We start from the raw sequence: 26,565 nt of genomic DNA on the forward strand, positions 1-26,565 counted from the left end.
ATGAATTGTCCTGTCACTGAAGGTTGAGTGGAATCAGCATCAGATGTGTATATCAGGACTGTTGAAAACCAAAGTGGTCGGGATCACATAACCTGATGCTTGTTGTCAAAAGAAAATACGCCCTGGCCGGTGCGGTTTAGTTGGTTGGGCATCAGCTGGTGCACCCAAAGGTACCTGGTTCAATTCCTGGTCAGGGCACATGCCTGGGTTGTGCAGGAGGAAGCCTGATCGATGTTATGCTCTCATTTCTCTCTTCTCCCTTCCTCTCTCTCTGAAAGTCAATAAACTATTCTTTAAAAAAGAAAATATGACTGGTAGTGTTACTTCATAGAGCCCTGAAATTGCCTAAGTGTCTATCATAATGTTTGTTGTTAATTATGAGTTAAAATATGTTCTACAAAAGTCTATAAAGATGAACTTTATGCCAAACGATGATCACCCCTCTAGGGCAGCACGGGAGAGTACCCCTCCCTTCTTCACCTGTTGTTTTTTCTTTATTTTTTAATAAACATGTGACACTTTTAGAATCTAGGAAAATACCTATTTGAAACAATGAACTTTCAAATTTTCTTCAAAAAGTCATATGAACAGTTAACTTTGTGATTTGGTGTTTGTTAGATATTTTGAAAAAGGCTATCGTGGCTTGTCCCCTCTAATGAGTTCATTTCTAAATGACATCTTTCTATACCAGTTAGGAATAGCCACCAGACTCAGAGCTCACTAATGGGACTTTGCTCATTCAATCTAATCATTGTTGACTAATTTGAATTTAGAATATTATCTGAACCTTGATTAGTCATTCGTCAAAGCAGCCTGATGGGAGAGAAGAACACGATCGCCATGTCGGCGACAGCAGCCACAGTGCCCGGGGGAAGTCAGGTCTCCAGTTACGCAGGCAGGCCCGCCAGGAATCAGGCCAGGTTTGAGGGCTACCGTACATACAATAAAAGATGCAAGAGTGAAAAATTAAAAATATGTATATTCCAATGTTTCCATTTCATAAGCACTTGACTTTAGACTTACTAAAATTTCATAGCATCTATCCATCTTGGAAACCTTTCTAAATGCAACACCAGGTCTATCCTACCACTTTTGACAGCAACCCAAATATAAAATGTACACAACTGTATATTTGCTTTTAAAATGTTCACAAATTTCCCCAAATGTACTAAGAGAAGTGTCTTAGTGAAGATAAGATGATAAGCAAACAAAAAAAAAATCCCTATGGAATAGTCACTGCACGCGGGGCTCCATGCCGGAACCATGAACCGGGATGCGGCAAGAAATCAGACACCTACAACCGTCTTGGCCCGAAGGTGCTCATAGTTTGATACAGAAACCAGTCTCATGCAGCTGAAACTTAAGAAAACTGTAGAAACACTTTTAAATGTGTGTCTTCCCAATTTTAGAAGCATAATTTCCTACATCTTTCTCCACAAAAAAATACATGTTCTTGTAGTTGTTTTATTTAAGCTTAAGGTGCTTGGTGCCCATGTTACTTTAGAGGGTTTGGGAAAATTATAAGAATTGGTCCTGAAACTATTCATGTCGCTATTTAAAGAATGCTCTCTAGGACTCTCTCTTTTGAGAAGAAAAAATATGGTGGCATAATCTAAGAGAAAACATTGTTAATAACTAGAAAATCCTCCTAGCCAACCATGGAAAGATAACAAAGGTAGCAAATCCGTGTGTCATCTCTTCCCACCACCCTGGGCCATCGCACGCAATGATTCTCTGTGCTCTTCTGAAAGCCAGTCTCTCTCCAGCATGCATGCTTGTTGCTTTTAATGGAAGAGCAAGAGCACTCTCCATACCTCTCCAATGAGTGTAAATCCTGTTTATATTCTTGTCTGCCCCGGTTTATGGCTTCAGGAGAATTCACTCTGTGTTTTGAGCACACACAGCCTGTCCTAATTCCCTTTTTTGGCCGGTGGAGCCTCCTCGGAGCTCTTTAGGGGGAAAATGGCTCTTTCTTCCTTGATCCCAGGGCAAAGTCAAAATGAAAATAACAGACCTAACCGGCCCGTCCTCCTTCACGTCACCTCCGACTTCTCATTCAAAGGGGTACTCGGGGCGGCAGGTGGAGTTATAATTATAGATTAGAAAAAAGCCACATCAGCAGCTGCTGCTTCTGTTTGTTCCCGGCTATAACTGTCATCATTGGGCAAATTGGCATAAACAGGCCTCCACAAGTGGAAAATCATTTAACCCCTGTGCTTGTCTGGGTGCTCTCAGTGGCCAGAAAACAGAAAGAAAACCTGACTGTGCACGAGCACAGGGTGAAACCGAGAGTGCCTCGCCGACCCGGAGGGCCCTGGTCAGGGGGCGCCTGAAGATTTTCTTTCCTGTCGGAGACTCCAAATCAGATAAATAGGTTAGTGCCCAGAGAGTACACCTCTGCGTTTTCATTCCGACCTCTCCTCTATCTGGTCTTTGTTTTTCTGACAGAGCTTAACGACAAGGCTGAACTGTTCCAGGAAAGAGAGTTATTTGAGGAATATGCTTTAAAACGGCTGTGATAGTTATGAAAAGGGCTGAATTTATTATGGTCCTCTCCCAGTTTTGGCTGTATTCACATTAGACAAATAGACAAGGTAAGGGTGGAAATATGAGACTGGTGCTGTGGCAGGAGTCCCATCCTTTCGTAATGCCACTCGCTCATGCCAAAAGGCCGTGGGTTGTTGTTTTTAATTGAAATCAGGAATATTGAAGGCTTAAATTGGTGATTACCAAAACAAAAAAGTAATACCGTGAATAGAGTCCCAGAGTTTTATTTCCTTAGGGAAACAGGCAAATTAGAATTGGATTGTTTTCCCAGCTTGAAATAAAAGCAGAACTTCTTGTTTATAGTAAAATGTGTGCTATAGGCTACTTCATACAAGAAATTGGCTATAGGATTTATTTCTTGTGTCTTGTACAATTCTGCCTAAAAGCTCTACTGTATAATTTCAGTCTAAGTAGCTCCCTAAGACTTTCCTCATAAATCCCTTGGAGAAAAATCAAAAGGTTTCAAAGAAATCTCATTTTACCTGGGTTCCATGTTAGAGAGCAGTTGAGCAGGAATTTCAAAGATGAGCTTTGGGCCATCTTCTCAAAACCTGAATGTTTAATCTCTTGGTGAAAAGCAATGGAATTCCCAAGAACTCACTGAAAACTGAGTTTTGGGGCCCAGTTCTCACCCTACCCACACCCCTGGAACAGCTCCAAGTGGAAAGAGTCCTAAATAACGGCCTCGGTTTTTTTAGCTCCAAACAGAAAGTGAGCCGTCCCTGCGCAGTTTGTGCTACATTTTCCAATGGGAAAGTGCACCGTTGTTAGTATCACTGCGGCCCAGCGTTTGTCTATCTGTTAAAGTACCCAGAGTGCCAGCTATCCCCTCGGAGCTCCGTTAGAGAGACACCACAACCAGTTAAAACCAGCACAAGCAATCCATTAACTTCCCACAAGGGCTTGCTTCTTTTTTTGTTTCTTTTTTTTAAATTTTTTTTATTTTTATTGATTTCAGAGAGGGAGGGAGAGGGAGAGAAAGACAGAAACATCAGTGATGAGAGAGAATCATTGATCGGCTGCCTCCTGCACACCCCACACTGGATCAAGCCCACAAACCGGGCATGTGCTCCGATTGGGAATCGAACCGTGACCTCTCAGTTCATAGGTTGATGCTCAACCACTGAGCCACACTGGCGGTGTGAGTCTTGCTTCTTTCTAACAACGTCTCCTGATTTCTAAAAAGAGAGCCATAACTTCCCCTTTGGAAGTTTAAGGGTAAAATAAATAAATACCTCTGTACATACTTTAGCAAAGAAAGGCCCAAAGAATAAGTTTGGCCACTGCTTTTGAAAATGTCAATCAATATAGCATATGAATACCCCAAATCTTCCTGTGTGTTAAGAAAGTATATGATAGGTAATATGACAACCTATCTCATATATCTCATTTATGTATTCAAATATTTATGGAGGAATGGCTATGTAATCTAAAAGTAATACTTAGAAATTAAGGCAAGCTTCCAATTGCTGATATTACTCTTTCCAGAGATGGTTTTCCTCCTTTTTCTACTAAGCACTTTAGCACCAAGATGGTGGTTGTGTCCAAATTCCAAATTGTGCAAACTGAGAAAGGCAAAAAGCGGGGAGATGGCTGACTGGTTGATGGGGTGGGTTTCCTTTGAGATGCAGACTTTTGCTTGGTCTGAAATGTGCTTCTTACTTGTATTTTGTCTTCTTGCTCTTCTAGAAAAAAAAGCTATCCAAGATGACTGTCACTTACTCCAGTAAGGTAGCCAATGCGACTTTTTTTGGATTTCATAGGTTACTCCTCAAGTGGAGAGGCAGCATCTACAAACTACTGTACAGGGAGTTTATTGTTTTTGCTGTTTTTTACACAGCAATAAGTTTGGTGTACAGGTACTTTCCTTTGCATGTCTCCCTCGGTGGCCATCAAGTATCACGTGAGAATACAGTCTCAAAAACCTGAGCCCTGCGGTGGCTGCTGACTTTGGCCTATGGAACCTCCTTTGCACGATCCTCTCTGTTGCCTTCTCCCCGGGACAAGGGTATTTTACTCCACACCGACCGTTTTTAGGATGGTGAATAGACTCACCCTGTCATGTTCAGGTGGTTCTCATTCCAGCCCCTCCTGAAGTGATCGTGACGAGGCATTAGTTGCGGGTCAAGAATGTTGCTAGAGGCACCGAATGGAAGAGTTATACTTACTAGTAGATCCCCGATATGTAATGATTTTGAATGGCAAAGTCCACAAATGAATACTTTCTGGCGCCTCTCTCAACTATGTCGCTCATAGTTTGAATTTGTAATTTGAGAGCTTATAGCAACTACCATTGTAATGAACGTATTTGTGGTTGGTGTCTATCAGGCATATACACCTAATCTAGGAAATTCCCTTCCTTTTGCCTGGAGTCTACCAACCTCACCAATACCTCAACTAAAGAAAAGGCCAGAAAACTCACTGATTGTCTTTATATCTTCTGAGCTCAGGCCGTGCTATTTACAAAAGGGGGTGTTTATTCCTTATCACTTCACAACCTGTGCCTGTCAGATTGACAGAAAATGTGAGCAATATTATGTCCAAAAAATACTTTTATGACTAAAAATCAGTCTTAATACAATTTTACCAGTATTATAAAATAGAAGCTTTTTTAGCTTTTTTAAATTAAAATTGATTGCATATATTTCTTCTCTGGGGAGAATTAAAACAAAATAGAAAAGCTCAAGGTTTTTGAAGCTGTATTTCCACCTTTTCTATGTACATCCATTTGTTATTTTTCTTCTGCATACAAATGAACACATTTGTATAGCATTGCTCTCACCTACATTCTTCCTTGCAGCAATAGGACCCCACTTGAAGAAGAGGGATATTAATTTGGTTGGCTGATAATTATCAAAAGTAAAATAGAAAGATCTATGTAGCTAACTATCAAAATCACTATTTCAATAAACATATATATTGGTATACATTTTGGCCAAATGTCTTTAAATGGAATGTTTTATTAAAAACCTCTAATAATTTTTCAGATATCTCTGATAATAGTATTTTGACAACTTATTTATGTCTTACCTAATCCTTCAGAATATGAGATGATGAAAGACACATGACACGGATTGTCTCAGTTTATTTTTACTAATGTGAATTATTGCTGCTACTGCTGCTTAGAATAGAATAGCCCTTAGAACGGTTGCATTGTAGCCAGAAATGCTCCATGGAGCTTTAACTTTTGCTCCAATATCTTATTTATACTCCACAAAATTATATGCATATATTTTTTTCTAAAAACCAAAGAGTGCTTACACTTATAACAATAACCATTAGTTCAAGTCATTCTTCATTTTTTGAAGTCTAATTGTAAAAGCTTGTTAAAATAGATTCTTATATCTTGATCAAAGGTACACCAAAAACTATAGGTTGAATTTGTCAAAAAAGTCAAGTATACATGTAGAAAAATATAGACATAGTTTTCTTCTGGTGTCTACAAATGACCCTAAGTTTTTTTTTATCCTATTAAAGGCAAATAAATATATTTAGCAAAAGTCATAAGACAGCGCCGGAATTCATTAATTTGATTACATATCTTCCTAATTTTTTATGGATTTGACGAAATAATCGCTATAGTGCTTTCTAACTAGTAAAATTTCTATGTGTCTATTAGTTAAATATTTTTTCCTTTAGCCAATTATTAATAATAACAATCACTTTGTTATTGATTAAGTACAACACCAGGTGTTATGTTGTTTTATATCTTATTTAATCCTCATAACATCCCTGATGCAGAGATATTATTATCCCCATTTACACATGAGAAAACAGAGGCTCAGAGAGATTTTAAAATATGCTCAAAGTTAAATCTGTAAGTGGCAGATCTGGAATTCAAACCCGGCTTCCCCTGACCCTATGGCCTGTGCTTTCCACCATTAAATCCTCTTTGACCATTTCTATTTGAGCATCTGAAACCATTCTGGCTGTAACTTTTCATCAGCATGACCCGATGGGCTCTGCAAAGAGGTGATGCCTCTCCCGCCAGCTCCTCCTGACTCCAGAATCTCTGACACCTCTTCCAAAGCTGAGGCCCACCCCACGCCCCATACCCCGCACCCCTTCTTTGTCAGCACCAGCTCCCATTCCTTCATCTGTAATCTGATTGGTGGCTCACTGTTCCCTCATTATCCCTCTACTTCCTTTATCAAGGTTCCACTGACCCAAATAGGCCTCTGAAGCATGTTGACGTGGGCCTTTCCAAGGGCTTCCTTTCTCCTTTGGAGCAGCTACACTCATTCACTGACGCAAATTCATCTCTGTTGCTTCTCTTTCCAGATTTTGATCATTATTAACGTGCCTGGAGACATTCCTTCTGACTCTGAATCTCCTCCCTGCAGCATAAATATTAATAATAGTTCCATTAAATGAATTTATGTTTTAACAGTATCATGAAGTGAATTTGGGTCAGATCTATAATATAAATTTTGATATTTATACTATGTTAATATAAACCCACCAAATATAATAATAATAATTTCCACTTCTAATTGTTAAATCTGTTATTTTATATTTTAAATAATTGCAGGCTTTAAAATAAAGTTATACTATCCCTTGAAATACAATATAGAAAATCAAGAATGTGCTGAGTAGCATATTCAAGAAAAAGTAAGATCAAGATGTCAAACTCAGGGTGATTATTCAATAATAACTTAATTACTGTAATCCTCTTAATCAAGATTTTTTTTTCTCTTTGAGTACATCTAATGAATGATTGAAAAACAAACTATTTTATGAGGTATTGTGCTCCAAATCCAATGCATTAATCATATAAAAGTTTAAAATATAAAGTCTTTAAAAATAAAATGTTTAATAAATCTAGTGGCCAATAACATTTATGTACTACTAGTAAAAACATTAGTACTGGAAAGATTCAGCTTTTGAGATACATCAGCTTAGGTAGAAAGGAAAAAGTTATTGCTCCTTAAAAAATTTTTTAAAGATTATTTGTGCTTAATTGTTTGCACTGAATATCACTTGCAAAGCAGGTGCAGAAGTATAATATAAAGGGCTGTGCATTTTATTTTTGCTCCAGATTGTTACTTACAGGAGCCCAAAAACGTTACTTTGAAAAATTATCAATTTACTGTGACAGATATGCTGAACAAATTCCAGTAACCTTTGTGCTTGGTAAGTATAGGTCACACGCAGAATGCAGCCGCACAACTGTCTCCGTTAGGATGACACCGATGACTCTGCATGGGAGTGTTTCTGAGCTGCAAGGCATGCCTGAAAAGCCACCGCTTGCAATAGAACAAGAACCACCCGTAAGGTTCACCTTCAGGGCTGCTTTCGCTAAATTAATCCCCAACAAGTTTGAGGTAATGATCTGCTATTGGACAATGAAGCTTTCTCTTCACTAACCCTCCATTTTTGCTGTCAATTTTTGAGTTCTAATACCCACTTTACTGGGTGCTACGGCATTGCCAGGCACAAATTACAGTGTTTTTTTCTGGAGGGCGACATCATAAGGTCTGGATAACAACGCATTGTTATACCCCAAACCGTAAAAAGGCTAAACTTCTGCTAAAAGCATCAGTGTTGACGTGTCTGCTCTAAGAAAGTGCTTTATGGTTTTCCTGCTGTTCTCCAGGGTTCTATGTTACTCTGGTGGTGAACCGATGGTGGAACCAGTTTGTGAACCTGCCCTGGCCAGACAGGCTGATGTTCCTCATCTCCAGCAGCGTGCACGGCAGGGACGAGCGCGGGCGCCTGCTCCGGAGGACCCTGATGCGCTATGTCAATCTCACGTCCCTGCTCATCTTCCGCTCGGTGAGCACCGCTGTGTACAAAAGGTTCCCAACGATGGACCACGTGGTGGAAGCAGGTACTGTGAATGGCTTTTCCTCCCGTGGGCTCCTCTCACCCTATATGGGAACCTTCAAAATTCCTCAACCTATATGGGAACCTTCAAAATTCCTCTCAACCTATATGGCTTTTCCTCCCGTGGGCTCCTCTCAACCTATATGGGAACCTTCAAAATCCCTTTGAAAATCCCTTTTATTCATTCATTCATTCATTCACGAAATATGTATTGGTTAACTACTATGTGCTAGAAACAGTCTCCAGAGGGGAAAATGATAAGACATGGTTCCTGCCCTCAAAAGGTTTACTCGAGGGTTTGGAGGAGGAGAAGCAACAGTCACATGGCCTTTAGGTAAATATGGTCACTGTTATCATCTTTATTTAAACCATCTAGCCCCAGCTGGTTTGGCTCAGTGGATAGAGCGTCGGCCTGGGGAATGAAGAGTCCCAGGTTTTGATTCCGGTCAAGGGCACAAGCCCAGGTTGCAGGCTCAATCCCCAGTAGTGGGTGTGCAGGAGGCAGTTGATGGATGATTCTCTCTCATCATTGATGTTTCTATCTCTCTTTCCCTCTCCCTTTCTCTCTGAAATCGATAAAAATATATAAACCATCTATAATATTACCTTACGTTTTCTACCACTTTACAGTTAATCCATTTTCATAAATATCATTTCCCTTGGACTTTAAAAAAAATGAGAAAAGTAGGAAACAGTCTCAGAGAGGTTATGACCTGCCCTGGATCACACAGCACACAGTTGTAATCCAGGCTCAGAACTCCTAAATGAATACTTTTCCCAAAACGTTAGGAGATTCTGGTAGGAACCAGCAAAGTGGGTTTTATCGAGGCAGACCCAGAGAGGTGCAGTAAAAGGTCACTTCAGTGGGTCTATTGTCTCTCCTATTTCTCACAGCAGATGCCATTATCCTTCCTGGGCTCCCAGACACACTATGCTGAGTAAAGATTATGTTGGAAGATGGTTCTCTTTGATGTGTTAATATTTAGAGAAAAAGCTGTGAGTTAAACCAGCCTTCAATGGGATAAGGATTAAATGAGATAAGTGTTGGCATATGCAGAATAAATATTGGTTGTTGTGCTGGATTCTTGTTAATAGATAGAAGTGTTTATTGGAATGGATTAATGAATGTGTACAAGACAAAGGAATCATGAGATGATTCCATTTTTATATTGAGTATGCTCTCAAATTAGGTTGCTGGGTCTATTCTCCTCTAAAATGTCCTTGAAAATACATTTTTTTAAAGGATAGTATTTTTGGAGGGGTTTTTTTTTTGGGGGGGGGGTGGTTTGGTTTGGCTTTGCCTTGTTAGATGGGAAATATAGATAGTGACTAAGAACACAGAGTAAGAGTTCAAATTCTTCCTCTACCACTTACTAGCTACATGACTTTGTGTGCGTTTCTTAACCTTTCTATGCTTCAGTTTCCTCATCCATAAAATGAGTTTATGGTAATTTATAATACCACCTATCTCATATACCTCATTAGCTTCCTGTGAGGATTAATCAAGTTAACATTTGCCAAGTGTTTACAGCACTATCTGGCACATGGTAAATGTCACAGGAGTTCTCCCTAGAAATAATGAAATCACCTAGCACCGCGGTCGGCAAACTGCGGCTCGCGAGCCACATGCAGCTCTTTGGCCCCTTGAGTGTGGCTCTTCCACAAAATACCACGGCCTGGGTGAGTCTATTTTGAAGAAGTGGCGTTAGAAGAAGTTTAAGTTTAAAAAATTGGGCTCTCCAAAGAAATTTCAATCGTTGTACTGTTGATATTTGGCTCTGTTGACTAATGAGTTTGCCGATCACTGACCTAGCACAACAGCATAACATGGCTCTTTGGTCACTTTAGAAGACTTGTTTGATGTGACATCCTAGGTCTTCTTGAACTAAAGGACCAGGAGTTTGAAAAAGTCAGGGAAGAAATAAATAAGGAAGGATGCAGAGGATGTTGTTGGGGTTACAGATGTGAGAAAGCAGCAGGGTGCAATGTACCGTAGTTAAGGATTCAGGCGGATGTTACCATGGCCTGGCAAGTGCACAGGTATATCATGATGTAAACTCAGTAGAAACTTTTAAAAATTAACTGCCACACCGCCTCCAAATGTAAAAGGTGAATAGTGCTTCAGAATGATCAAGTTGCAAACGCTACTTGATAACTTAATTTTCTTACCCCAACATCTATAGGATCAAATGCAGTAAGAATTACCACATCTGAAGAAAGACCTAAAAATAAATGAGAAAGGTTTGACCCATTCCAAACTGATGAGTGAGAGCTAAAGTTGACTTGGATGAATAAAGGTGATCTTTCTCTAGTCCTGATGCATCCTTGAAATGAAGAGAGTGCATTCTGACAGGAACCAGACACCATGCGCAGTTCTCAAAACAAATCTCATCCTCTCAGCGTCATCTTCGTATTAAAAGCAAATCAGGAGGAAGCCAGGATGGCTGGGGATGGAGAGGCTTGGGGGGCCTCTGGGCAGACCTGAGCTCAAGAAGGCTGAGTTGTGCCCCGGCCGGGTTGCTCAGTTGGTTGGAGTGCAGCTGTAAGCAAGAATGGATATGGCCCATGTCCTCAAAGATCAGTAAAAATTATTACAAATCTTTTCTTACATGAATCTCTTCCTGAGACAGTCACAAGCACAGCTAAATTTCATATCTCTATGTTGTATTTCTATTTCTCTAAAATAATTCCCTTCTGGGCCCGTAAGAATGGTGAGAAGAGAGTGGAATTTGAGGAAAGGGCACTCTGCTTTTCTTAAAGCCCTGGAAGCTTTAATATGAAGTTTCTTGAGCTTCTTCTACGACTAGAAAGAGCTTAATGAGAGCCCTTGGGAATTTCTTTCCATGCTTATCGTTAACAGACCTTAATACAACTAAGCAAGCTCCCAATTGTCAAGCCGCTGGTGAGATAAAGATTCTAACTTTAGAGGCACTGGCTGGAAGGCGAGCCCCGTTTGAGTTTCTGGCGTTTTCAGATCATTTAACCTGTGATCTTCTCTCACTAAGTAAGACCGAATGGATTTTGTGTTTTATTGACTTTCTGCCGTGTGGTCTCCTGTTCAAGTTTTCCCGGGCGCATTGCATGCCTCTGGGGCTCCTAGGTCCCTGAAACCTCCAGCTGCTCTGTGTTACAGGAGAGATGATCAAGGGACAGTGGTATTCACAGCGGTGCCAGTTTTCCCTCCGTTGGCTGAACTTTTACAGGCTGAGTCAGTTTCCCTACAGCCTCACATGATGAGCCCAGACAGACAGAATGTCATCCTGTGAGTGAAACCTGACGCACCGCGTGCACTTGCGTTACACAGGGGAAGAGGGTGCGCAGGAGAGCTAGCCCTCCCTGAATCGGGGCCACGCACGGGCAGTCTCGGCTGGTCAGTGTCTGAGGCTCCCCAAAGATCTCTTTTAGGAGTTAAATCAAGGCCCCCACTCAATGTTTCTCAAAGTGTCAGTGTAGACCATGCTCATTGAATTACCAGAGGGACTTATTTCAATGGCGGGTTCCCAGGCCATGGACGGAATCAGAATCTCTGGGGCTTAGGAGCTAGGAATCCGCATTTTTAACAAGCTCCCCAGCAGCACTGCAGGATCGGACCCGGACAAAAACGCTGACATGGCCAGCTTGCCATGTGATTCCATGCACACAGGGTCGTTGTGCTAGTTTGAATCACCAGAGATCTTCTGGAAATACTGGTGTCTGACTCTCCCTCCCAGGAGTTAGGTTCCATGGGAATAGGGTGCATCAGTGGTTTTTTAAAGATCCCCAAACCATTCTAATATGTAGCAAAGTTTAGGAACCATTGCACTAGGTCAGTGGTCGGCAAACTCATTAGTCAACAGAGCCAAATATCAACAGTACAACGATTGAAATTTCTTTTGAGAGCCCAATTTTTTAAACTTAAACTTCTTCTAATGCCACTTCTTCAAAATAGACTCGCCCAGGCCGTGATATTTTGTGGAAGAGCCACACTCAAGGGGCCAAAGAGCCGCATATGGCTCGCGAGCCGCAGTTTGCCGACCATGGCACTAGGTACATCTATTAACTCCTCAACTTTATCTGCAAATCATCTCAAATCTAGTCACAGAGGGCTAATGAAATTCTTGGCTACCTGGGCAAGTGAGGAGGTAAGAGCACTGACTTTGTGTATGATACTAGTAGTTCCTGTGTGTCATGTGTGTAAGGCAGTGAATTACCACATAGGATCCTGATTTAGGGGTGGGGAGATGGCTGACTCATATCGGGAACACAGAGGGGTTTCTCTGTCTTTGTTCAGCATAGCTGCTCCAGAAACTGATTTTACTCAACCATTTCCTATTTTGAGCTTCTATACTGTGAGTTGTAACTTAGTATTGGGTTCTTGAGTCATGTTAATGGCATGGCTTACAACCAGCATCTTAAATGGAATAGGATGGAATGGGATGGGATGGAAAACATTGGGTAGAAGAGCGAATCACTGTTTTGTGAACCACACATATCTGACTGTGGTTCATTGTATAAAATGTCTGACAGACAGCCCTACACAATGCCTTCACAGTGTGACTCCATCTCTCTCTCAATCTCATTTCGCCTCCCCTTGATTTTCCCAGTTGGCAGGGATTTCTAATCTTCTACCACTGAATTTAGAGGACAGCTGTAGTTGAATCTGGTGGCTTCATTCCATTCATATGGGAAATGCAAAGATGAAAACGAGCCAGGCACTTTGCAATGTTCCTGAAAAAGTCATCTCTCTGAGAAGGGCTCGGTTGCTGAATCATAACTTCCTCTTTCAGAAAGAACTGGCAACAAACCCATTCTGCCTTCAGGTTTTCAGATGCAGAGCTTGTAGCTCTCCTGGTAATAGAGCCTCATCTGCACACTCTGCTTTAAAGGCAAGACATCTGCCTCAGCTGCAACCAAGGAAAAATAGATCAATGTACAGACAAAATCTATGACCAGTGGAGTATTGTTTGTCAATGGGCTTAATTAGTCCTTTGGCTTGAGGGCAATAAAATTTGCCTTGAAGTAGCAGAACTTACTCCATCAAACCGCAATTCAAGTTGCAAGCAAATACAAACATGTGTGCGCGTGTGTGTGTGTGTGTGTGTGTGTGTGTGTGTGTGTGTGTGTAGATTTTTATTTACTTTGATCTGAAATATTAAGGAGGGTTCTTTGGGATAAGCAGTAGGAAAATTGCTGAGCAGAGCTGTACCAGACAGAAAGCCAGAGGAAATACATAACAAGAGAAACTCCAGGCAGGTGCAATGGTGAGATAAAATAGCAACATCAGGAGTATGGATAGGGCCTGCGGGAGCATGGCGTGAAGACAGGCATGTGAAGGAGGCAGGGAGTGTGAGGACCAGCCAACTGATACCGCTGCCAAACGGTAGGAAATCAATACCTGTCAATCAATAACTTAGCCTGAGAGATGCAAATAAAGACCACCTTCTGGAAAAGATCACCGGTTTCTGGTTAAAATGGCCTGAAGTACTGATGAGGATAACATGTCCTTTGATAGCAAATGCTCTTTGAATTGATTGGATCAGCAATCTAGAGATTTTCTTTCAATTGATTGAAAACATGATTTCCAAAGACAGGGTTACTTCGGCTAAGATGTGTGTCCCCGCAGGGAATAACAAAAATTATTCTGCCTGTACACTCTTGGAGGACATATTAATGTCTGGTTAATCATCTTTCAATATATTTGGGCTAAAATTAAAAACCACCAGCTTTCCTTGCTTTGCTTGACTGCTTCCAGTCAGTGGTAAGTGTGCTACATGGTGGGGGCTGGGGGAGGGCTGACTTCAGCTTTGGTGTTTGCTCTAAATAAACCCTCACTCTTTTTTAATGCTGTTGTTAATCCTCATTCGAGGATATTTTTTTCATTTATTTTTAGAGAGAGTGGAGGGAGGGAGACAGAGAAACATAGATGTGAGAGAAACACATCAATTGGTTGCCTTCCACATGAGCCCTGACTGAGGCCCGGGATTGAACCTGCAAACCATGTCCGTACCCTTGATCAGGAATCGAACCCTCAACCCTTCAATGAGAGGGCTGGTGCTCTAACCACTGAGAACACTGGTCAGCTAAACCCTCACTCTGCTTATTTGCTTTCAGCTAAGAAGCCAAGAAAGGACTTGCCAGCAGAATTTGATCCATATTCCTGAATAAAAAATAACTAAAAGTAAAGTTATTTCTTGGTCAAATGACAAAGATTGCATCCAGTATACAAATGGAGATTTTTTTAAATTGCACTATAATCCCAAGAATATAACTGTTAAGTAATTGATATGAAATGTCTGAGAATAGGTTTCCAAGTAAAGAATGATGCATAGAACCAAGACAGGTCAAGTTCATCTATTAAATTCTTTCTTTAAAAAAATGTTTTTTGGTGTTTGTTTGTTTTTTAGCGAGAGAAGAAGGGAGAGATAGAAACATCAATTGGGTGCCTCCTGCATGTCCCCTACTGGGAATTGAGCCTGAAATCCAGGCATGTGCCCTGACCAGGAATTGAACTGTGACTTCCTGGTACACGGGACAATGCTCAATCCACACAGGCCGGGCCATCTATTAACTTCTTGTAATAAGAATTAATCATGCTCTGCAAGTCCTAGGTGGGTGGGGAGGAAAGCATAGTTATCTGGCTCATGCAACAACTTTGAGATGCACCGAGAAACGAGAACAGAATTATCAGGCTCATTTTGATTTCTGAACACGGAAGAGAGTCCAGTTTCCCAGGCATGGGCAGAACCCTTCTAAGCTAATATAAATAATATATTATCTAAAACGAGCCTCCTGTTAGTAAATATTGGCTTTGTAGTTGTTACTCTGTTAGTTTCAAATACGAATAAACAGAATCTTCTGTCAGTGGGCAGTGATTTTCAAACTGCTATAGGTCAGTGTCAGATTTTCCTGCAGAGCTTGGCAAACATGCAACTTCCTGAGCCCATTTCCATGAAATCACCCAGGAAGACGGGAAAAGAATGCTGATGCCTGGACCTCACTCGAGGGTCTAGAACCAGGCTCTGGGGATAAGGCCAATGCATTGATATTTTCTAAAAATATCCACGTGAGACTCTGCGCTGCGGAGTGATTTAGTAGGTGAGACTGGGGCCCAGCCCCCTCCAAGTACAGGTATCACAGGTGGTTTTGATACCCATAATCCCTGGATCCTATTCTCAAACACACTGGGCTAGATCAAATAAAAAAATCTAGGTAACTCCAAAGCTCTATGAATTGGTGACTCTCAAAATGACCAAGTCTCACTTTTACGTTGACTTCTTCGCGCTATAGCAACACCTCTTAAGTAAAACTCAGTCTTTGTGGTTAGTAGGGAGGGTTATTTTAAACAGGATGGCCAGATTCATACTCTGATTAAGATGCTCAAGGATAAAAACTGTGTTACATTGGGGTAAAAGTAGATTTTTATCTAAATGTGTTATCATAATTTCATAAGTAAATGGTTGCATTGCTGAAAAATTATTTCACAAATAATCAGTTTCGAAATAAACTTTAATTCAGAAAATATTATTTATACTAAATCATAATGAACATTTAAAAGTCCACTTAAAAAATCAAAAGGGTGCCCAACTGATGTGACTCAGTGGTTGAGCCTTGACCTATGAACCAGGAGGTCATGGTTTGATTCCCCGTCAGGGCACAGGCCTAGGTTGTGGGCTCGATCCCCGTCGGGGCCATGCAGGAAGCAGCTGATCGATGATTCTCTCTCATCATTAACGTTTCTATCTCTCCCTCTCCTTTCCTCTCTGTGAAAAATCAATAAAATATATATTTTTTAAAAAGTCAAAGGGTTAAGTACAAGGATAATCATGACAGCATTAACTTTAATAACAAAAATTTAAAAACTACGTCAAGTCTATTCAAAAGAAGACTCATTAAATAAATATTGTATACAATTAACTAGGATGCAGCCATTAAAAAGAATAACCTGCTCTCTCTATTAATAAACAATATATTTAAGATATAACTGAAAATAGAAGCAAACAATAGACATTTGTGTTGTATAAATCTATTTGTGTTTTTAAAAATTAAGGCTATGTGAAATTCATGATATTGAAAATGAGACTGGGAAAATGAGACTCACTTTCCCCATTAATATTCCTTTGGCCCTTTGGGGGATTTGCACCATTTGAATTATTCCTTTTTTTTTTTTTTAATAAAAGGTTAAGTGTAAACTGTAAGCTTTTAAAGTGAATCTTCATATGAACAATCCCTGGTACATAGTAGACATTCAATAAATGTTTGTTTATCAAATAAACCTGCTACATTATTCCTCCTATTATTCAAATCTCTCCTTTCCTTGGTGTGTAGATGGGAGGGGGTGGGTAGCTAAAGTTTCACATAGTGCATTATGCTTCAGCCCTTACTGAGTGCTAAGTGTGTGCTAAGCATTGTCAGTCTCTTGACATGTGTTCATCATCTCAGGTAATTCTACATCTCAGTGAAGTACATATTATCATCTCTCTTGTATACATAAGAAAACTGAGGCTTAGAGTTCTCTGCAAACTCAAGCAAATTGTGTTAGAGAGAGAGAGAGAGACTTAAAGAAGCACCTTTCAAGTAGATACAAAATGTTGTGAGAATGATGAAAATAATATGCTCTTGTCCTTCCCAAGGAACTTGACAGGGAAACATTTCTGTATAACATACCATAGTGCACGGCAAGAGAGAGCCCGTGGTGGGAGCTTTGAGGGAGAGAAATTCAGGGAGGGAAGCTTCACTGATTAATTAAGACTTGGAAGGGAGTGGTCAAGAGGAGTCCTATGGCCCATGTTTCCACACCATACTAAGTGCTTTGTATACATCATCACCTTTTATTCTTTTAATCATAACAATTCTAAGTATTCTTGTTCTCAGTTTTGGATGAGTAAATCAAAACCTAAAGAAGAAACCTTCCCCAGATGCTTGGGCCACACTCAATATGGCCTTACTCCCTACTCTGTCAAGGATTGCCAACATGCATTGCCTCATATAGTGATGCATAAGTTGTGTGTTCACGCACCGTGTGTGTGTGTGTGTGTGTGTGTGTGTGTGTGTGTGTGTGCTCATGCATACACATTCCTTATCTCTAATACAAGTATAAACTACTTGTGACAGGAACCTTGATTTTTCTTTAATATTCCTCCATTATACACTCACATAGTAGACACTGAAATACTTATGGCAATGTATTGGTGCTAAACTAAGTCTGTGTAATCCAGCTATTTTTATTTTGTACAAAGGTTTTATGACAACAGATGAAAGAAAATTATTTGACCACCTCAAGTCTCCTCATCTGAAATATTGGGTTCCATTCATCTGGTTTGGAAATCTGGCAGCTAAAGCCCGGAAGGAAGGCAGAATCAGAGACAGTGTTGATCTGCAATCATTGATGACTGTAAGTACATCGTGATTGTCACACACACACACACACACACACACACACACACACACACACACACACACGATACTAATCAGAGACCAAGAGGGAGCTGGATGTGACAGGTTGGACCAGGGCAAATCTGCTTTGCTTAATTCAGAACCCTCAGCATGCAGGACAGGACAGCACGCAGGTTCTAACTCAGATTGATTGGCATTTGTTTGCTTGGGAACTCTGTGTTAAACAGTATTGGGCTTGCAATATGCTCTGTAGGAAAGTGTCCCTTGATTGATTGGCAATGTCTGCCAAGGGTTCTGAAGGACCTGGTGCCCACACAGCATATTTGCATCGCTGGCTCCAGGACCTCCCCAGTCAGTTCCCCAAATTGAAATAGTTCAAGGTTAAGCCAGCTTTTCAGATGCTCCAGGAAACAAAATTGTGTTTTTATTCAACAAAATAACCCTGAATTCACCTGAGAAACAAATTAATGTAAGAGCTAGATAGATTTGTGCCATGATAGTCTCCTGCCTGGATTAGGCTAAGAGGAGTGAATGATTTAAAAATAGCTTCTGAATGAATGTGAACTCTTCTTCCCAGTCTCAGATAATAATTTATGTGCAATAGAGGGGAGGGGGGGATCAATGGATCCCAGTCCTTCCTGCTTCAAAGAAAGATAGATTTTTTGTCAATATAAGCAACCTTATTTGGAGGTGGTGGAGGGTTAGGATAGATTTATTTCTTTTTTCTAAGATCTATGGTAAGCATGTTTTAAAAAGAGAAAAACAAACAAAAATATCTCCACATAATATACCAAAATGGCTAGAAATGACTTATCTATACTAATAAAAGGGTAATATGCTAATTAGACTGGGAGACCTTCTGGACATCCTTCTGGACAAAGCCATGGTGGCGGGGCCGAAGCAGAGGCGGTTAGGGGTGATCAGGCCAGGAGGGGAGGGCAGTTGGGGGTGAGCAGGCCGGGGGGGGGGGCAATTGGGGGTGAGCAGGCTGGCTGGGGTGGGCAGTTGGGGGTGAACAGTCTGGCGGGGGGGGGGCAGTTGGGGGTGAGCAGGCTGGCAGGGGTCAGTTGGAGTGAGCACACTGGCAGCGGGGGCAGTTGCAGGCAAGCAGGACAGCAAGGGGGAGGCAGTTGGGGGCAACCAGACCAGAAGGGGGCAGTTGGGGGCGATCAGGCTGGCAGGCAGAGTGGTTAGGGGCAATCAGGCAGGCAGGCAGGTGAGCAGTTAGGAGCCAGTGGTCCTGGATTGTGAGAGGAATGTCCGACTGCCGGTTTAAGCCTGATCCCTGTGGGTCTAAACCAGCAGTCAGATATCCCCCAAGGGGTCCCAGATTGGAGAGAGTGCAGGCCAAGCTGAGGGACACCCCCCCCCCATGTACGAATTTCATGCACCGGACCACTAGTCCTATATAATAAAAGCCTAATATGCTAAGTGTCCAGTCGACCAGTCGGCTGTTCAACCAATCAAAGCATAATATACTAATGATATGCTAAGGCCACTCAACTGCTAGCTATGACGTGCACTGACCACCAGGGGGTGACCAGTCGACTAGTTGCTATGACATGAACTGACCACTAGGGGGCAGATGCTCTGACCGGTAGGTTAGCTTGCTGCTGGGGTCCGGCCAATCGGGACTGAGCAAGATGGGCCAAACATGCCCTGGAGCCCTCCTGTGGTCCCTCCCAGCTGGCCAACCTCCCTCATCCCTTCCCGGCCCCAATCATGCACCAGTGGGGCCCCTTGGCCTGGCCTGCACCCTCTCACAATCCAGGACCCCTTGGGGGATGTCAGAGAGTTGGTTTCGGCCTGATCCCACAGGCCAGGCTGAGGGAACCCACTGTTGCACAAATTCGTGCACCAGGCCTCTAGTTTAAAATATTAACCACTGCCTTCCCATCATCACTTTGGACCAACATCATTTTGGAAATTATGGATTCAATAGAGTAGGAGATACTTCTATAAAGTTCTAATCTTTCTGAATATTTAATATACATGTTCAAATGTACTTCTTTTTGTACATTGTTGAATGATGTTCATGACTTGTTATTTTCAGAATTTTCCTTTTGGGATGGCCTTCAGAACCAATTTATTAGCTTTGCAAAGTCCCCTTGTTTTACAGATATAGTCATAAAAGACATGGCCTCATCCCTAATCCTACTAAATATTGACTACCACACCCATCATTTTAGTAAATCATGTTTTCTCTGTTTCTGGCTTAGGAAATGAACCGATACCGCTCTTGGTGCAGCCTCTTGTTCGGTTATGACTGGGTTGGGATCCCGCTGGTTTACACCCAGGTATCAAATACCGTGCACATGACTTTTATTTCTGCCTGCTCCCTGTGGCACTGGCTGTGGGCCACCAGCGCTGTGCTCTCACTCGGGTTTCTCTCTATTCCAGGTTGTCACTCTGGCTGTCTACACCTTCTTTTTTGCGTGCCTGATCGGACGCCAGTTTTTGGATCCCACCGAAGGCTACGCTGGGCATGACTTAGATCTTTACATTCCAATCTTTACTCTCCTACAATTCTTCTTCTACGCCGGATGGCTCAAGGTAGCCAACGGTCTCAGAGTCGTGAGACCCACTCTGTAATCTCTGTCATGTGCCAAACTGCATGCTGATCCTTCACTGAGCCTAGCCAGTCAGTCATTCCTGTGTGAGTCCAAGAGAGATTTAACATTTAATGGCTCAGAGATGTTATTCCTTTTCATCCAGGGATTAAAGTGTCAGGGATGTGGTGAGTACCTATGGCAGCAACTGAAGCAGCTCATTTATGCAAAGAGATTACAAGAAGACTCTTTTATGGCTATTGATTTTTTAAGTCTTTGTGTGCTCCCACTAGGATTACAATAATGTAAGTAAAGTAATAACTGTATCTGCATTGATGTTTTGTACTGTGATAAGCAACTACGCGGTAAAAGAGAGTAAATAAGAAGCTTTGTATCTTGGTTCTGCTCGACTCTGCAAATAGTTCGCTGTGATTCCCTGAAATCCCACTAGCTATCTCACAATATTAAATGCACCCCATTTTCAAAACCAGAACTGAGACTCAGAAAAGAATTCATCGAAATCAAAACCAGAAACACCAGAACTCATGACAACATCTGGTTTGCCAGTAAATTGAAAACAGGTTAGAACAGTGAGGACGACTTGTCCAGTCATCAGTGTCAAGTGTTCATTGTTCCCACCAGCACCTCCTCCCCCTCCTCCTGGAGGTATGTGTAGATATCAGAGTTCTGATCCTTCCATCTCTTTGGGGAATGTCCAAAACAGAAGTACAGTATGTGATGGGGGAAAAAATTGGAGTCTTTGGCTGCATTAGGTTAATTGAAATCTAACGACAGTTTGAAGATGGCGTTAATAACAGACTTTCCAGGTGTCTGACCTTCCAAACAGCTGCATGTTGGAGGGCATCGGTGAGGTCTTTCAGGTTGTGGCAGCATTTTCCCTGCAGGTGCCTTTACTTTCATTGATTTGAATCTTAACCAGAAAAACAATAAATTATGTTGGCATTTCAAATTATACTCCAAAGAGTAAAGGCACTTTATTCTTTACAAATGGCAAAAACATTTTTAACCAGATGACAGATTCCTTTTTTTTAACTTGTACACATTTTATTACACTGCAGGGCTAACACATGTTACCCTCCTGACAAGATGCTTAAAAAGTACTAGTTGACTTACATGCATTTCTCAAATTTTCTTCAAAATACAAAAATTGCCAAAATGATGAATTTGATCCCATTGGGAGCTTTGATATATTCAAAAGTCTCCATATATATATATATATATATATATATATATATATATAGATATATAGAGAGAGAGAGAGAGAGAGAGAGAGAGAGAAACATCTATATGAGAGAGAAACATCAGTCAGTTGCCTCTTGTACTGGCCCCAACTGGGGAATGAACCCAGAATCTAGGTATGTGCCCTGACTGGGAATTGAACCTGCAACCTTTTGGTGTACAGATGATGCTCCAAACAACTGTGCCATCTTACCAGGGCTAGATTCTATTTTTATAAACAGAAAAATCACCAAAGTTGGCCCAAATGTTTAATCATTCTGTTCTTTCCCCTGAGTAATGCTGAGACTTCTAGTCTTGCTTTGTGTCCATGTGAGATGTTCGGCCAGCCTACAAGAAACAGTTCCTGCCTTCTGACAGTCTCTCTAAAATATTAATGTTTTATTCTTTTATAAAATTTTTTCAATATATTTTTATTGATTTTAGAGAAGAAAGGAGGAGAGAAAGAAACATCAATGATGAGAGAGAATCATTGATCAACTGCCTCCTGCACACCCCCTCCTGGGGATCAACCCTGCAACCCGGGCATGTGCCCTGACCAGGGATCACACTGTGACCTCCTGGGTTAATAGGTCAATGCTCAACCACTGAGCAACACCAGCTGGGCTCTTTTATAAAATATTTTTAAAGAAAAAATATGATCCAGGCTGGCATGGCTCAGTGGTTGAACATTGACCTAGGAACCAGGAGATCACAGTTCAATTCCTAGTCAGAGCACATGCCTGGGTTGTGGGCTTGATCCCCAGTGTGGGGTGTGCAGGAGGCAGTCGATTAATGATTCTCTCTCATCACTGATGTTTCTATCTCTCTCTCCCTCTCCCCTCCACTCTGAAATCAATGACAATATATTTTTTAAAAAGAATTGATTCTTTATTTTAAAATATATCCTATATAATAAAGAAGTAATATGCAAATTGACCATCTCGCCCTCACAAGATGGCTGCCTATGACCAGACCAGCAGGGGGGTTAGTGAGGAACAACCAAACGACTGAACAAGCAGGCTGCGTGGGGCAACCAGGCCAGCAGGGGGGTTAGTGAGGGACAACCAACGACTGAACAAGCAGGCTGCATGGGGTGACCAGGCCGGCGGGGGCAGGGGCAGTTGGAGGTGACCAGGATGGCAGAGGAGGGAAGTTGGGGGCAATCAGGCTGGCAGGGGACGCAGTAAGAGGTGACAGGGCCGGCAGGGGGGGCAGTTAGGGGCGACCAGGCCAGCAGGGGGGTGCAGTTGGGGGCAACCAGGCTGGCAGGGGGGACAGTGAGGGGTGACTAGGACAGCAGGGGGGGTGGGCCATTAGGGGCAATCAGGCTGGCAAGCGGAGGCAGTGAGGGGCAACCAGGCCAGCGGGGGGTGGGGGGGTTAGGGGCGACCAGGCAGGCAGGCAGGTGAGCAATTAGGAGCCAGTGGTCCAGGATTGTGAGGGGGATGTCCGACTGCTGGTTTAGGCCCGGCCTAAACCAGTAGTCAGACAGTCCCTGAGAGGTCCCGGATTGGAGAGGGTGCAGGCTGGGCTGAGGGGACCCCCTTCCATGCACGAATTTCATGAACCGGGCCTCTAGTATACATATGAAAAGCCAATCTTAGCTCCATTAAGAGAGAGGCAGCCCTAAGAGAAGTGAGTTTTCTCACCACAGATTGTATCTCAATTTCTAAACAGCTGTTTTATCTACACCATTCTAATACTTACCACGCTTTTCACAGTGTAGAAAATTCATCTAACCTTATGAACAGTATATTATTCAGTTATTTTCTGGAAATGGAGCCTCCAAGAAAGTGAAAAAATACTTTTGTGAGATGGTTAATTCGGAGACATAGGTATCATTTTGGTAGTTAAATGTAGACTCTACTACTGTATGTGGGACTGATCTCATAAAAGTGAAATTCTGAATATAACAGAAATAGTTTCAAGACCCATCTAGTCGCCCATGTAATTTAAGGAAACCTCCAGACAAGAAAAGTCAGAGAGCCCCTTAGAACTTGCAGTCAATGACCTCGACATGGATGCTGCTATGAGGCTGACTGATTCATGCCCTGGCTAGGGCTGTCCCTTAGAATAAGGGGGATGGTGATTCTCACTCCTGGCCACCCGTTAAAGTCTCCTGGGAAATTTACCCAACACTGATGCCTGGGTTCAACCTCCCACCCATTAAATGAGAACTTGGGGGGAGGGGACCCAGGCATCACTCATTTTAAAAGCTCCCCAGGTGATTTTGATGTTCAGCCAAGGCTGAGAGTAACTGCTCTAAGTGGTTAGACTTAAATCCTAAAAAATAAATAGGTAGGTTTTCTACCAAATAGTCTCAGAATCTAGAAACTACTAGATTCTGATGAGAGAGATGGTGCCTTTATTTTATACACTTGTAAATTTTTCCCATTTAGGCCCAATGAAAAATCACTCACACACCCAGATAATAAAAATCAAAGGGAATTACTAAAAATTGAGCCTAACAGGTGAATCATATTTGGCATCTAAATCTCTCATCAAGAAGGCTATTCAATTCAGGAACATGGTAAGAACGTATAATATTGACCAACTATTGTAAGATATATAAGAAGCTACTAAACTGTTCCCAGTGGGAAAACTAACCCACTAAATCCTTTAGGATAAAACAAATTCCAGCTTTATGACTTACCAGCTCTTGGACTCATTCATTTAACAGTTATGTCCAATAATTACAAAGCTCCTTGTATTATTTTCGTTCATTGTGACTTGTCTTTCTTTGCTGTTTCAACCTTCCCCATGTTTGCATTTTGTCTCAACACCTGGGCCTTCAGAAATGCCTGAGAGCAAAGGCTGTGCACCCCTCAAAGTGCCTGGTGCCGTGCCCCGCACACTGTCAGGGCTCCTGCCGTAGTCAGCGGTTTGATTTGTACCTGGAAATCGATTATAGGACCTCTAAAAGCCCATGGCTTCTCTGCACAGGCCTGCAGTGCCACCGGATAAATAGATCCACTGAGAACCTGCCCGTGCAGGTGCGTCATTCCTGGTCTGAGAGTCGGGTCTCGTTTGCTGGTTATCTGCGTCCTCCCCCTCTAGGCTTCATCTGATGAAAAGGGACAACAGAAAGCAGAGAGTGAAACAGGCATCCTCTTCAACCTTCACTCTGAGTCCTCACAGCATCGTGGCTGACTTGGTCTATGTTCTTACTGCAGGTGGCTGAGCAGCTCATCAACCCTTTCGGAGAAGATGATGATGATTTTGAAACGAACTGGTGCATTGACAGAAATTTGCAGGTGAGATGAGCTTTCCTTTCCTTTTATATATATATATACACATCTCTATAAAAGGTTAAGTGACCGTCCAACCGGTAGCTATGATGAGCACTGACCACCAGGAGGCAGATGCTCAATGCAGGAACTGCCCTCTGGTGGTCAGTGCGCTCCCACAGCGGGAGCGCTGCTCAGCTAACCTATGGGCGCCAGACACCAGGCTCACAGCACTGCTGCTGCTGCTGCTGCTGCTGCTGCTACTGCAGCGGCACAAGCCTCTCCCACCTCCGTGGCAGCGCTACCACTACCAAGTGGCGGCAGCAGCAGGTGCAGCAGGGCCAGGATGAGCGGGAGTGGCACCCAGCCCTGGCTCGGGCTCCTCCCTGATTGCCTGCCGCTTCACGCACTACTACATCCCTCAGGGGATGTCAGACTGCCAGTTTCAGTCCGGCCTGCGGGGATCAGGCTGAAACCGGCAGCCTGATATCCCCGAGGGGTCCCAGATTGCGAGAGGGCACAGGCCAGGCTGAGGGACCCCACCAGTGCACCGGGCCTCTAGTTGATAATAAGTTACTTGTGCCATTTTAAATCCAAACAGACCCTGAATGCAGGCCCTTGAACTTTGGTCCAACTGTTAGCCACAAATAAAGGGGGTTGGCCCTTCAGTATGTTGTCCGAGGTCCTTCTGAAACCTCACAGCTCCTGGATCTCAGTTCTGGAGAAATGTAGCCCCTTTTAAGTAGAATTTCAAGCCAGTTTTCTTTTTAAAGTTGTATTATGAACTAGAGGCCCAGTGCATGAAATTCGTGCACAGGTAGGTTCCCTAGCAGCTGCCTGCTGCCGGCCAGCACCTTCCTTCATTCTGCACTGCCCCCTGGTGGTCAGCACACATCATAGCAAGCTATTGAACTCCCGGTTGGTCAAACTCCAAAGGGGACACTTTGCATATCAGGTTTTTATACATATAGATGTTATACAGCCTCTTCCACCTCAGAACAAAACAATATGTTAATGCATTCTTTAATCTGTTTTCATTGCCACCCATAGAGGTTAACAGTGACATAATGGCAGCCAGACACAATCTGATGTGAGTTCCCAAACTCATGTCACGTAGGTCCCTGCTTTCGGATGTCCATCAGCTGGACACTGGGAGCCTGGGCCAGACTGGCCCGTATCTCAGATCCACCTGCATCACACCAAGGGGACCTCGGCCCCTTCCCTGAAGCATTATCCCACAGAGGTTTTCCATGAAGAACCAGCCTAAGATAAGGAGAATGCTCTCCTCAGACCATTCTCTCCCGAGAACCACAGCCTGGGGGAGGTCTTCAGCTCATCTATTTGTCTCAAGCCCTTACTTGGCTCTTAAACAGATTCAAGCATTTCACCATCGGTCTCTGTCGGTTCGCAATCTGGCTCCCGTACACGGAGGGCAAGGAGAGACTGGAGAAAGAGGCAGGCCACTCCGGATTGGCGGGCAGCAGGTTTAATAAGCAATGGGACACTTACATACATGCGAGGCTTGTCTTGGGTGGTCACCAGATCAGCACATCTCCTCACCCACCTGGCAGAAGCTTCAAAGTTTATAGAGAGGCCTTCACTGGCTGGGTGCAGTCAGGTACATTGTTCTGATGGCCTCAACAACACATTGCTCTCTCCAGCCTGCATCCCTGAGGGCAGCTCCACTGTGACCAGGGCATACATTCCAGGGACAGGACAGTCGGGGGAGGCGCCTCCAATTGCCGAGGTCCAGCTCCTGGGTCACCTGGCGGTCACATCGTCTCCATCGCCTCCCTCAATAATCA

At 42.7% G+C, this 26,565-nt stretch overlaps 1 protein-coding gene across 1 annotated transcript in view; it reads left to right on the top strand.

Annotated features, from left to right (window-relative positions):
* Positions 1 to 2,312: 2,312 nt before the first annotated feature.
* The window catches only part of BEST3 (bestrophin 3), a 37,674-nt gene continuing 13,421 nt past the window's right edge, over positions 2,313 to 26,565 (top strand). Inside the window, exons 1-8 of the mRNA XM_054718397.1 lie at positions 2,313 to 2,374; positions 4,237 to 4,406; positions 7,586 to 7,680; positions 8,144 to 8,377; positions 17,589 to 17,743; positions 19,965 to 20,042; positions 20,146 to 20,298; positions 24,707 to 24,787. Of these exons, the coding sequence (XP_054574372.1) occupies positions 4,255 to 4,406; positions 7,586 to 7,680; positions 8,144 to 8,377; positions 17,589 to 17,743; positions 19,965 to 20,042; positions 20,146 to 20,298; positions 24,707 to 24,787 (948 nt within the window). The 5' untranslated portion in view covers positions 2,313 to 2,374; positions 4,237 to 4,254. The remainder of the gene's footprint in view (positions 2,375 to 4,236; positions 4,407 to 7,585; positions 7,681 to 8,143; positions 8,378 to 17,588; positions 17,744 to 19,964; positions 20,043 to 20,145; positions 20,299 to 24,706; positions 24,788 to 26,565) is intronic.

The sequence above is a fragment of the Eptesicus fuscus genome, chromosome 7, assembly GCF_027574615.1.
Source record: "Eptesicus fuscus isolate TK198812 chromosome 7, DD_ASM_mEF_20220401, whole genome shotgun sequence".
In the NCBI taxonomy this organism is placed as follows: Eukaryota; Metazoa; Chordata; class Mammalia; order Chiroptera; family Vespertilionidae; genus Eptesicus; species Eptesicus fuscus.